Genomic DNA, 12,542 nt, shown 5'->3' with positions numbered 1-12,542 from the left:
CATACAATTTAGTTGATAGCAAATAAAAATCCAAACATGTAAGAATTATAAACATAAAATTCAAATTTTAACAAAATAAATGTATATAATCTAATCGGAAAAAAAATATTTATTGTATTCAATTAAAAGTAATTATTCAAATATTTTATAAAATTTAAATACATTTTAATATAAATTTACCCGCCCGTAGGGCGGGCCAACCTCTAGTATACACATAATTAAAGGTTCAACAATATGTGTTTTTTCTGTCCTCCAACTATCTTCATTCGTGATAATCGATCAATTAATAATGGTATCAAATGGTTGAATAAATGCCCAAAAATATACAGAGAAACAAAAAATACAGAAAAGAAGGCCTTGCATCATAACATTTGGTAATAATAGTCTCCAAAAGAAAATGTTACATATTTTTATAATAGATTGCTTTGATTCCAAGGGGATGTAACATGTAATGGACATTTTAATCATTTAAGTCATCATTATACATACATTATAGAGTTCTTGAGTATTCATTATAAACTCCAGCTAAAGTTAACCTATTTCTCTACAGGATTTTGTAAAAAAACATAATGAGAAGAAAGCTTTTGCTTTTGCGATGGAAAAACGTAAAAAGAGTGTGCAATCGTCAACTAAATTAGGATAAGATTATGGGAAATGTATTGATGCTTAAAGAGGCTTATGTATATAACACAATCTACATAGTTTTCGATATCAGCAATTTTTATCATTTACAGTTTACAAACTCTTTATCTTTGGATTTTGCTATAAAAAGGTATAGATTGGGGTATACGAGAAACTTAATTACAAACAAAATTTTAGTCATTTTCAGAGTCACATTTCAATTCTTATGTAATGCATATATAGATATCACAATTCACCATATTATAGTTTTCAAACTGTCAAATATAGTGCAAGTGCTACATCACTAAAGAGAACAGTCTACCAAACAGTAGTTGAGCTCAGTGCAAAAGAGAAAAGAATCAACATAACTAAAGCTATCACTTTCTTCTCTAGCGAACTACAATTTCATATGCACACGTAAACATCATTGTAACTTCACAACAAAGTCAGAAGAACACATAACACGACCACCACCAAATTATATTCTAATAAAGCTTACATACAAAACAAAAACGAATTAATTACACTAAAACATTTGGTGGGTTGTCATTTTCATAGTACATATACGTCACACACATATATTCTTGTATATAAATATAAGTATAGTAAAAGGAAAGGCTTCGCAGAAAATGAGAGATAGAATGGAGAGACTTGTGGTGCTTCCTTTCTCCGTCGGATGTATCTCCGACTCAAGTGTTGCCGTTTTATCTCCTCTCTCTAAGCCTCATCATCATCATCACTCTCCTCAAGGTTCGATCTCTTTTATATATACATAATACATATATGTGTGTGTGTACATATTGAAAATCATGTATCTTCGGTGTATTCTCTTGATGTGTTTTCAAAAGGGATTCGTGACCAAGAAGAGGAAGAAAACATGAAGAATGTATTCAAGTTCCTTGCTGTTTCTAAACCGGATATTTCTACCGGTATTAACCGGCTTTTCAAGAGCTTCAAAACCATTTCTCAACACTTTGGTAAGCTAATCTAATAATTTCCACTTATTTTTTTTTTTGATGAAATATCAAATTTATTGATCAAGCAAAGAATGTTATTTACATAAGTATGACTACTCTACTATCTTTATGTATGAACCAGTGCTTCTTCACATACTAAGCTGGAACCAACGGCTGAGTAATCCTCCATATTTGTGATCGAACCTGTATTTGAGTGATGAGATTCTGTTTCTCACTGCCTTATCAATGCGCCGACGCATATGATCAGTGGTGACTCTGCTTTGCTGATGACGCCTCCCATTCCTTTCTCTCCAAATGTGGTAAATTGTGGTCTGCAACAAAAGCTTCACCAAAACAGTATCAGCTTTCCCTTGACTCATTCTTTGTATGCGATGCAGTGTCCATTGCCAATCCGGATTGATGCTGATGCCAATAAGTCTCCTAGCCAGACTCTCCCACACTGTGTAGGAATAAGGACATGCGAAGAACAAATGATCACGCGTTTCATCTCTCTCTCCACAAAGTTCACAACTCTGTACCATTCCCCATTGTCTCATACGATCACCAGTTGATAGTCTATTCTTCACTGCTAGCCAAGTTATGAATGAGAATCGTGGGACCCCTTGTGTGAACCAGATTACTCGACTCCACTCGACTGTAGGCCTCCTAGACCTCACTTGCTCCCACGTACTAGCCGCAGAGTAATGATCTCTGTAATCATCACTCCCATGCTTCCACAATACTATGTCCTTGCCGTTCTCTGGTTGCGGAGGTTCTCTTTGTAAGATACTATTTCTCAGCTCGTGGAACCTACGGCTTCTACTTCCTCGTATGCTCCACTCTTCCAATGTAACAGCATCGCTAACCTTAGCGTGTCTCCTAATGCCCAAATAAGTAGTGCCTGTAGGACCTGTGATGTCGATCAGCTTCCCTTGCCCCAACCAATCATCAAACCAAAAGTGACAGTTGTTGCCATCTTGGATATCAAACCTCAAAAATTCATAAGCCACATCTCTCAATTTGAGTAACTTCCTCCATATCCAAGATCCCTTTGTGTCATCTCTTACATCCCAGAATGAATTATATTTGAGCAAATAATGCTTAACCCAGCTCACCCACAGTGAAGTAGGTTGAGTGAAGAGACGCCAAATGAGTTTCAGAGCAAATACTCTGTTCGTCTCCCGCAGCTTCCGGATTCCAAGACCTCCCTCCTCTTTTGGAACACACAAATCATCCCAACTGACCTTTGCTTTATGAGTTTGTGTTGGTGAGCCTGACCAGAGGAAGGCACTACACATACTCTCTATCTTATCAAGACATTTCGCAGGCAGTATGAATGCCTGACTCCAAAAATTGACCATACTGGCTATGACTGATTTAATCAGCTGTAGTCGTCCTGCAAACGATAGAGTTTTGTTGGACCAGCAGAGCATTCTACTTCTGATTTTATCTATCAATGGCTCGTAGTCATGGCTGGTAAGTGTCTTAGTCGTCAGTGGCATGCCGAGGTAGCGAATAGGTAGTGTGCCCACTCCAATATTTAACGATTCTGCTGCAGCAAGTAGGTCACTGATATTATGCCCTGATGCGAATATAGAAGACTTAGCCACATTAATGTGGAGACCAGACATTCGAGCGAATCTTTTCATAACCTCCAGAACGCCCATAAGTGAACCCGTTGTGCCCTTGGTGAATACTAATATATCATCAGCAAAACTCAGATGCGTGAGCTTAACTCCCTCACACTGCGGATGATAAGCAAACTCACCTGCTGCTGCTGCTTTGTTCAAGAGCTTAGAAAGCACATTGTTCAGTATAACATAGAGATATGGTGAGAGTGAGCAACCCTGCCGTATTCCTCTAGCACTAGTGAAAAAACCCTCCAGACTTCCATTAACAGACACTGAAAAAGCCGCAGTAGTGATGCAGAGCCGGATCCAATTGACAAACTGAGGAGGCAAACCCATGGCAAGCAGAACCGAGGTGATGAAAGACCATTTCACTGTATCAAAGGCCTTGGATATGTCAAACTTGATAGCACACTTCGCTTCGGTCACTGTTCTGTGATAGCCACTAACTAGTTCTGAGGCAAGCAAAACATTCTCCAATAATAAACGATCTGTGATGAAAGCACATTGGTTGGCTTCAATGGCTTCCGGGAATATGATTTTGAGTCTATTAGCAAGTACTTTGGAGATAACCTTGTACAAGAAGTTACAGCAGGCTATTGGTCTATACTCCTTCATTGTCTGTGCATTCGTTGCCTTCGGTATGAGAGAGAGGATTGTAGCATTAACACCAGTAGGCATGAAGCCGAAGAGAAAAAAGGATTGCACCGCCACAATGAATTCCCTGCCTATAATAGACCAAGCTGCCACGAAGAACTCTTTGGTGAAGCCATCTGGACCGGAGACCTTGCCGTTAGGTAAAGCTTGGAGAGCCTGATATATTTCCTTCGCTGTAACAGGGCAAGCCAGCGCCGCTGCAGTTTCATTTGAGCACCGGTATGTTAATAGCTCCTGAAGGGAAGCAACTGAAGTTTCCTCCAATGTAGCATCCTGGCTCTGCAAGAATGTCTGAAAGTGAGAAACTGCCTCTTTTTTAATATCCTGATCAGATGTGAGCACTTCTCCCTGCCCATTAACCAAGCTTCTGATCGTGTTTCGAGCAGCCCTTGTCTGCACCACTGAGTGAAAAAATCTTGTGTTTTGATCTCCCACTTGTAGCCAACGAACACAAGATTTTTGCATGTAAAATTTCTCCTCAACGCGAGCTAATCTATTCCACTTCTCTTCTGCTGCTGCTGCTCTAGCTATGTTTTCAGGACTAGGATCTTGTAGCACTGTGTTCTGACAGTTACACAACTCTTCATAGGCCTGCTTAGTTCGCGCTGGTAAATCCCCATAGTGTGTCTTGTTCAATGCCCGCAGAGGCTGTTTGAGGAGTTTAAGCTTCTTATGAAACCTAGAGAGGGCTGACCTCGAATGGTAAATAGGCTCTGTATTATCCCATACGTCCTTAACCGTAGCTAGGAAATCTGGATGTTCTGTGAGGTAGTTAAAGAACCGGAATGGTTTTCGAGCTTGATTCACAGCACCTGTCACCCGTATCACACATCTGGCGTGATCAGAGACTCCCCCAGCATCAAACTGTGCAGAAGCCTGAGGATAATGGCTCAGCCATTCACTATTAACCAGAGCTCTATCTAACTTTTTCCCAATCGGGTCTTCAACTCTTTTATTCCACCATGTAAAAAGAGCCCCTGTATATGGCAGATCCGTGACCATACAATCAGTTATCGCCTCCTGAAAGTGTCTCATCCCTATCTGATCACCTCTGTAATCCATAGCCCGAGAATGCTCACTAGAAGAGAGTGTGGCATTAAAATCCCCCAAAATTATCCACGGTAATTTGAGATGACAGTAAGCCGCCTTAGTACCCCTCAGCTCTTCCCATAGTGTCATTCTCTCGCCAACTGTGTTGAAAGCATATATCGCTGAGCAAATAAACTGCTCACCTGTGCTTGGAATTTGAATAGCACAGGTAATAACTTGTGCACTCATATGCAGCTTCGTAACTATAACATCATTAGACCAGCAAAACCAAATTCTGCCAAGGTGATGAAATTCATAATTAGTCAGAGAATTCCAAGTGGGCATCGCTGCATTCATACACCTCGTATGATTGTTTTCCTGTACCCTCGTTTCCAAAAGACAGCCAAAAGATGGTTTTTCCTCTTGTAACCATGTTCTAAGGGCTCTGTGCTTGCGTGTCATGTTGAATCCACGCATGTTCCACGCGAAGAAGGACTTCATAACTTCCTACCGGAAGTTTTTTTCGTTGTGCCCTGCATCCCCACATACAGTAGATCCTTAGAACGGGCAACCTTGCCCCTCACTTGCTTCCCAACCGCTACGGAACGCCTACTACTCACTGCTTGCGTTCTCTGAACTTTCTTTCCTGCTGCTTTACTATCCACGATCTCCCCATCCTCAACTTCTTTTAATATCTCTTCTTCCTCTTCCTCCTCCTCTTCATCCTCTACGATATCTTGTAGAGGACTAAATCTGGATGGTGAAACTGCAATTCCTTTTCCATCTGCACGTTGATTTTGCAGTACTTCCTGGTGGCTCTGATTACCACCTATTTCTGTCCCTTTCCTCCCTCCATGAGCATTTTCCCAACCACACGTGTCATTAGTGTGAAATGCTTCGGTGGTCGGCTCAATCAACTGGATCCCTTGTGCCTTTTCTCTAGCCTGTAAATGCTGCTCATCTAAGGTCTTATGATTGATATCAGTTTCCAAATCATTGGATGAAGCACATATAGCAGGTCGAGGAGTGATCGCTTCCAGATCCTGAAGAAGATCACTTAGAGCCCTATCATTCAACCCAACATCCTTTTCAACATCAGCCAATATCTCTACTTGCGTCCCTTTCTCTTCTTCTTCTGGTTTCTTCAGCAGTTTGACTTCCTTTCCAGTACAGTCTTGTGCCTTATGCCCCCATTTCCTACACACAGTACATCGAGGTGGAAGCCAAGGGAAGTTCACCCCAATCTCTCTTTCCACTCCTTCCTTATCTTTAAAAGTGATCTTTTCCACCAAAGGTTCATGAAGATTCACTTCAGTCAGAACACGCGCTACATCCAACCGAATACATCTCTCCGTGTTTGGATGCAGCTTAACAAAACGCCCTACTGCTCTTGTCAGACACTTCAGACCTTTATGTGAGTAAAGATCATTTGGAACTCCACACAAATCAACCCATAGCGGCATTGAAGTCAGGTCAGGAGGGTTGAGTGCCGACTCCGGAGACCAAACGTTTACCACTAATGGAACATTTGCAATGTGCCAATATTTCCTCTGTAACACACGAGTCCTCATCTGACTGTTATCAATACGAAACAGAACAGTATTCTTCTCAATAAACTGCACATCAATCTTTGATCCATCTTTGGGTGTAGACCAAATGCGATTCACAGTCGCGTGCACTGAGCCAATATGAGGGGCATCTCCAATGAAATAGCCTACTACAAATGACTTCCACAGCAATTCAGACTCATCAAAGATATCCTCTGGAATTTGCATCGAAGCCACTCCTCCGACAACTTCAATTACCGGTACCGAAGGACCAGCCTGACTATTCTTCAACCATGGAGAATTAGTCTTACTGGCACCATCCTTAATGGAGATCGGAGACCCAACCGTAGCCCCCGTTCTCCCTCCCTCATTCTCCCCTTGCGTCCCCGCCTTAACGATATTCGAAGTCCCGCCTTGCACTTCTCTCGCCTCGGAATCCATCAGTGAAACACGTAACAGATCCCCTTCCTTTGTGCCTGTCGAGGCTGAGCCTCCGCCACCAGCGCCTCCACTAGGGTTTTCGCCTTCAGAATCGCCGTCCGTAAGAATCGCCATCTCCGTCCTGGTCGGTCCCATATTTAAATTTTGACGTAACATCTCCACTTATTATATTTCACGCAATAATAATGGTACCTTATACGTAGTGTCAAAAGTACATGTATAAACTTTGGATATTAATAATGTAGCTTACAAAGAAGAAGAAGAAGAGAGTGAAGATGGAGGAATGGAGATAGGCGCACTACAAAATAATGATCATTTAACATCATTTATTTTATTTATTTGTATTAGTTATAAATGATGTAAAAACATTTTACATCACTTAAATATATGACTCTGAAAGTGGTGATGCAAATAATTTGCATCAATCTATTAATAACTGATACAAAAGTATAAATTATTTACATCAATTACTGTAAATGATGCTAATATGTAGTATCAATTATAAGAAATGATATTAAGTTTACATTAGTTCTTAAAATGATGTAAGTATTGACATCAATTAAAACAATTGATTTTAATTATTTATATCATTTATTAATAACTGAAGCTAAATTAGTTTCAGATTTTTAAATGATTTAATAGCTAATTATATCATTTATAATTATTATTTAACCATTATTTTCGTTTCTACATAATTGATGATAAATAATAATAATGGATAAATCAAATAAAATCATTTTACATTATTTCTTTGATCCATCGAAATAAATTCTGACAAAAAAAAATATACAGAGAAGCAAAATAACTGGAAAAAAAAATGATGAACTTTCAGAAGAAAAAAAATAGTTAACAAAATTAATCATGAGGATTTCTTCAGTTGTGATTCTTCTTTTTCCTTTTTTTTTTTCTCGTTCTCTTTATCTGTATTCATCTTGGATTTTCGTTGGTAGCGTGAAGCTGAATCAGTTCAATCGACTAGATTCAGTGAAGAATTCTCCATCAGCCACATTATATAACTGCATATGTGCTTCTCTCAAACTCCTTCCAATGAATCTTTTTCTTTGTCTGCTATAACTCATATTCTGCAAAACAATAATAAAAGATTGATCATTTTATAATTGTGTTACAATAAAACGTATTGAAACAAACACAGATTCCCCATTTGAGAATGACTTCTTATCGTTACTTTTATCACTTGCTAACGTAAATGAATATAACTTGTTTTCAGGAAGAACTGATATGAAGAGAATCAAAGTTAATGTTTGTACATTTATACATAATTCAAAAACAACAATGAAGCACAAACACAATTATAAGATCCAAATTAAAAGAAAAACTGTGAACTTATCTTAGTCAAAGTGACAAAGGCAGATCACCGTCTTGGTATTGCTAGGTGATGAACCACATGTTTCACCGTGAACATGTTTTTTATACAGAGAGAGTGAGGGAGAAAAAATATAGCTTATCATGAAAATAAAAATGGGTTTAAATGATGATTGAGCAGTTAGAGAAACATGATAGAGAACGTGAAGAAGGAGAAATTCTAGGGATATTTTCAACGTGAAATATTTGTTACTAGTAACAAATAAAATATATAAAACTATAAATCACAAATCAAGTGATAAAAGTTCTCGACACTTGTAATTAACATCAATAGATAAAAAAATAATTTTAGTTAACGTCACTTTCTTTGTTGATGTAAATGTTGCATCTTTTTTTAATTGATGTTAATAGATAATTACAAAAACATCAGTTAAATAATTGATGTGAATCGACATTACTGTGTCAATTACTTAAAATGATGTGAATTAATATAGATTTATACCAGTTTTATTAAAATGATGTTAAACAAGTGAATAAAACTATTAGTGGACTTTAATAATATATTTTGTATCATTTACTAAATAAGTAATTTAAACAAGTATCGGTTCTTTTTGTGATACTATTTATCTGATGTAATTTAACCTTTTTCTTGTAGTGGCGTTCCTACAAACGTAAAACATGTATCGCATATCGGTTGGGAAAGCGGTTTAACCGCGGTTGCAGGTCCAGGTAAAGGATGGGAAGATTTCATACCGCCGGAGCTGCTTGCAGCCGCCGCCGCCGCTACAAAACAAGACGTCGTTAATCCTCTTCTTCATCACACTTTATAATTTATCATATGTTCTGTACAAGGATCTAGACATATTTTGATACATATGATGAATATCTGATCTATGATGATGATACATTATATGATACGCCGTATATATATATCTTGTTATTACTGAAGTATATATAGTGGTTATATATTTTGTGGATACGGTTTTCATTTTGTATAAACTAATTATATGAATATTTTAGTATATTTAAGTAGAATACAATCATTAGTTATAAGATAAAATCACACAGATCATCATTATTTTTGTTTTGCAATTTTACTATTGTTATTTATGACACTAAGGATGATTTAAAATTCTTTAAAATCAACTATTCCTTCCTCGATTTTATTGATATTTTAAGAAAATAAATTATTTCAGAAAGATACTTTGTATATTTTTATGTGTTTTTATCAATTAATAATGATTAGCTCTAATTGTTTTTAAAAAAATAATTGTATTATTGATTTTTATTGGTTTAGAATTATAAAAATAAATAATCAAAATTTTGTACATTTACAACTAAATTAATAAGTTATATAATTATGTGAATATTTTAAAATATGTACTATTTTAAAATAGAAGGAGTAATATTTAAGATTCTACCAAATTCCTCTTAAATAATAAACCGTTGATTCCTAAACTAACAATGACTTGTGGGGGCCTTAATCGAATCTGCGGAAAACAAGTTAACAGAAAGAAAAAGAAAAAACTAAATATTGACTTTCTTACAGTCAAATAGATTCGTGGGAATTTGTTAAACAGCGACTACAGAACAGCGTAGGATGTGACACGTGTCACAATCTGGAAGATAACAGAGAAAACAAACATTCCCTGATTAAAATCCAAAAACCAAACCTCACAGAGGGATCCAACGAAGAACTAATAATGGCGGCGGTTTTTCTCTTTGCTTGCTTTCTCGTATTGTCTCTGTCTCCCAATTAACGACTCTTTTTTGGTTTCGGCGATTCGGAGACGTGTAATTGAGATGGGTTTACATTTACTAATGGAGGATGATGATGATGATCATAACGAGGTTTTGATTCCGCCGAAGAATTTCTGGAAGGTGGAAGATGGAATATACCGATCTGGGTTTCCTCAGCTCGAGAACTTCGGTTTCTTATCAACTCTCAATCTTAAATCCATCATGTAAAGATTCTCTCTTTGATTCTGATTCTCCTTTGAGCATTAGAAACAAAAAAAAGAATCTTTGACTCTGCCCATCGTTTTCCTTGTTTTATTTTCCTTGAAACACTTTTATTTAATTACAAAACATGTTTCTTTGTTGTGTTTTTTTTTTCTCTTCTGAAAACAGCTACTTGTGTCCTGAACCATACCCTGAGGAGAATCTCAAGTCTCTTGAGTCCAACAACATCAGGCTTTTCCATTTCGGTATCCATGGCAAAACGGTAATGATTAAACCGTTTTATGAAACCATTTTATCATATAAAATGTCTGTACTCTGTTTGTTGGCTTTGTTATCTTCTTGATTTGCATTAGCAGGAGCACTTATACAATTGCTTGTTTCTGTTTTTTTTTTTTTTTATTTGAGTCTTGTGGTGGCTTTTATATTATGCCTTTGGTTTTCTGAGGTTGGTATTGTTTTTTTTACGCGCCATAGGATCCTCCAACTCCTATGCCAAAGGATACAGTCTTGAGTGCTCTTAGAGTACTTGTTGGTAAGGACTCTTTCATGTCTTGTTTCTCTATTTTTGCTCTCTTATTCGTTCCTTCTCTTTGTTTTGCTTACAGATGTTAGAAATCATCCAGTTCTCATCCACTGTAAGCAAGGAAAGGTAACCAAAACTAAAACCCCAAACCCCTTCTCCAAGTTTCATAAGCTCTGGGGTTGAGGTATAATGGCGTTTCTGTATTTTGTTGCAGCATAGGACAGGTTGTCTTGTGGGATGCTTGAGGAAAGTGCAGAACTGGTGCTTATCATCTGTTCTTGAGGAATACCAGAAGTGTGCCGGTTTGAAGTGGAGACAAAGAGATTTAAGGTTCATTGAGGATTTCGATGTGCTTGGATTAAGGCAGTGTCTGTACAGCATAATCTATCAGTACAATGGCTATGGTCTCAAGAGGAGAAAGCTGATGTACCAAGAAGAGAATGTTGTCCAAGAACAGCATAAACCTCAAGCCACCAAAGGGTGACAAGACGCTTCAAATCGAATTGATTTTTTTTTCTTCTAGATATTGATTCTTTACATCTGTTGTGATGATGATGATGATTCTTTTGAGTTTAGAATTAGTTGTTAAAACCTTGAGAAAAACAGAGGATTTGATTTTGTCTTTTTTTTAAGAGCCAGGGAAAGTTACAGATGGATTCTTAAGAAAAGAACAACACATGTCAGTATGTCACTATTGTTTTGTTAATTATGATTCAATAAGTCAACAGAAAACTTAAAACACTCTCTTTCACTTAACATAACGCTATTTAAACTAGAAAGACCTTGTTTACAAGGTGGTTGGTCTTGTTTCTCCATCGTCATTATCTAATGCTAGCCTAAACTTAAGAATCTTGTGGATCTTGGCAACAGGCTCGACAGTCTTGCGTGGTGTCTGATATTCAGCTGCTGCAACTTCTGAAAACCAAGGTATTTGGAACAAATGTTCAAAAACATGTTTCTTTTTAAGGGCCACAGACAATATGATGTTTAGAATGTTTTGAGAGGAAAGGTGAGTGAGCATTACCCTTATCAGAGAAAGCAAGACATGTACCAATTGTCTCCAAGTATTCTCCAACCTTTTATTTGGAAACAAAACCAAAAGAAGTAGAGATCAAATCCAAAAGCGAATTAATGAAGAAGAAGAATCATTTAATGATTGGAAGTTAAAGACTAACCAGCTTGATTTTCCCATCAATGGTCAATATGGGATTCAAAGTATCCAAACCCTGTATAGCATTATTAAAACCAAAGACAAAACAACTTATTATATAATAATAATATATATCCCCTAAGACAAAAGAAGTTCATAAGTAAATAAGAGAGTTTGAAAGTAACTGATAGAGTGTAAGGAGCGTCTGGTGGGATGTCAATGTGTCTGGAAACATCATCAAGATCCATCAGAACATATTCTTCCTCCTCCTCTTTACTCACCTTCACCGATTCATCATTCATCTCTCAATCTAATCAACCCAAAATTAGATCTTTAATCTTCAAACATATGAGAATCAAAAGACTATTCTAATTCTCCAAATCTCTCACTTGAAAAAAAAAAAAAAAGAAGCTTATGTTGAGAATGGGCTCTCACCTTTCACCTTGAATCTGTCCAGCAATTACGAAAACTTTAAGCGACGAGGGAATTGGAGAACAAGTAAGATTCCTCCTGCTATGTCGCGTCGTGTCAATCGGCTCTCAGGCTTCTTCGTGTAAGCTTGGCCTCTTGCGAGACACATTGACGAATAGAGAGAGACAATTTAGCATAAAAGCCCATTAAAAGCCTTGAAGCCTGGTTTAATAGTTAGCCTAACGATAGGCCCATCATAGCCCAAAAGATAAAAGCGATAATAGGCCCATCAAT

The 12,542-nt window shown here is 37.3% G+C and overlaps 3 protein-coding genes across 6 annotated transcripts; 2 read left to right on the top strand and 1 right to left on the bottom strand.

Moving 5' to 3' along the window:
• The first annotated feature begins 771 nt into the window (after nt 1-771).
• On the top strand, nt 772-9,179 carry LOC125582230 (CRIB domain-containing protein RIC4-like). The gene is made up of 4 exons (XM_048748815.1): nt 772-1,371; nt 1,470-1,598; nt 7,125-7,170; nt 8,858-9,179. Exons 1-4 carry the CDS (start codon nt 1,251-1,253, stop codon nt 9,030-9,032), a joined length of 471 nt encoding a protein of 156 aa, XP_048604772.1. The 5' UTR covers nt 772-1,250; the 3' UTR covers nt 9,033-9,179.
• A 354-nt stretch (nt 9,180-9,533) lies between these two features.
• Nucleotides 9,534-11,312, top strand: LOC106357296 (tyrosine-protein phosphatase DSP5-like). Of its 2 annotated transcripts, XM_013796979.3 has the most exons (5): nt 9,602-10,166; nt 10,333-10,426; nt 10,639-10,696; nt 10,770-10,813; nt 10,902-11,312. In XM_013796979.3, exons 1-5 carry the CDS (start codon nt 10,006-10,008, stop codon nt 11,169-11,171), a joined length of 627 nt encoding a protein of 208 aa, XP_013652433.2. In that variant the 5' UTR covers nt 9,602-10,005; the 3' UTR covers nt 11,172-11,312. The 2 variants fall into 2 exon arrangements, with proteins under 2 accessions (XP_022554938.2, XP_013652433.2); XM_022699217.2 differs by lacking the exon at nt 10,639-10,696 and having other exon boundaries at nt 9,534-10,166; nt 10,902-11,165.
• Nucleotides 11,313-11,373: 61 nt separating this feature from the next.
• Nucleotides 11,374-12,440, bottom strand: LOC106357297. Of its 3 annotated transcripts, none has more exons than XM_013796981.3 (5): nt 12,273-12,440; nt 12,023-12,147; nt 11,863-11,913; nt 11,712-11,763; nt 11,374-11,599 (listed from the first exon to the last, which is right to left on the bottom strand). In XM_013796981.3, the coding sequence occupies exons 2-5, from the start codon at nt 12,137-12,139 to the stop codon at nt 11,475-11,477; spliced, it is 345 nt and encodes a 114-aa protein (XP_013652435.2). In that variant the 5' UTR covers nt 12,140-12,147; nt 12,273-12,440; the 3' UTR covers nt 11,374-11,474. The 3 variants fall into 3 exon arrangements, with proteins under 3 accessions (XP_013652435.2, XP_013652434.2, XP_022554947.2); XM_013796980.3 differs by having other exon boundaries at nt 11,374-11,602; nt 12,273-12,432; XM_022699226.2 differs by having other exon boundaries at nt 11,374-11,602; nt 12,280-12,408.
• Between the last annotated feature and the right edge of the window lie 102 nt (nt 12,441-12,542).

The sequence above is a fragment of the Brassica napus genome, chromosome A2 (assembly GCF_020379485.1).
Source record: "Brassica napus cultivar Da-Ae chromosome A2, Da-Ae, whole genome shotgun sequence".
In the NCBI taxonomy this organism is placed as follows: domain Eukaryota; kingdom Viridiplantae; phylum Streptophyta; class Magnoliopsida; order Brassicales; family Brassicaceae; genus Brassica; species Brassica napus.
This window is presented reverse-complemented; position numbering and strand designations above follow the sequence as displayed.

Excerpts from the sequence above, each read along its gene's own strand:
- LOC125582230 (XM_048748815.1), top strand. The coding sequence starts at position 1,251 with ATGAGAGATAGAATGGAGAGACTTGTGGTGCTTCCTTTCTCCGTCGGA. Across the intron at positions 1,372-1,469 it reads TCATCATCACTCTCCTCAAG|GGATTCGTGACCAAGAAGAG; the intron begins GTTCGATCTCTT and ends TGTTTTCAAAAG. Across the intron at positions 1,599-7,124 it reads AACCATTTCTCAACACTTTG|CTTACAAAGAAGAAGAAGAA; the intron begins GTAAGCTAATCT and ends TTAATAATGTAG.
- LOC106357296 (XM_013796979.3), top strand. The coding sequence starts at position 10,006 with ATGGGTTTACATTTACTAATGGAGGATGATGATGATGATCATAACGAG. Across the intron at positions 10,167-10,332 it reads CTCAATCTTAAATCCATCAT|CTACTTGTGTCCTGAACCAT; the intron begins GTAAAGATTCTC and ends TTCTGAAAACAG. Across the intron at positions 10,427-10,638 it reads TCGGTATCCATGGCAAAACG|GATCCTCCAACTCCTATGCC; the intron begins GTAATGATTAAA and ends TACGCGCCATAG.
- LOC106357297 (XM_013796980.3), bottom strand. The coding sequence starts at position 12,139 with ATGAATGATGAATCGGTGAAGGTGAGTAAAGAGGAGGAGGAAGAATAT. Across the intron at positions 11,764-11,862 it reads TTGATGGGAAAATCAAGCTG|GTTGGAGAATACTTGGAGAC; the intron begins GTTAGTCTTTAA and ends TCCAAATAAAAG. Across the intron at positions 11,603-11,711 it reads TCTTGCTTTCTCTGATAAGG|AAGTTGCAGCAGCTGAATAT; the intron begins GTAATGCTCACT and ends CTTGGTTTTCAG.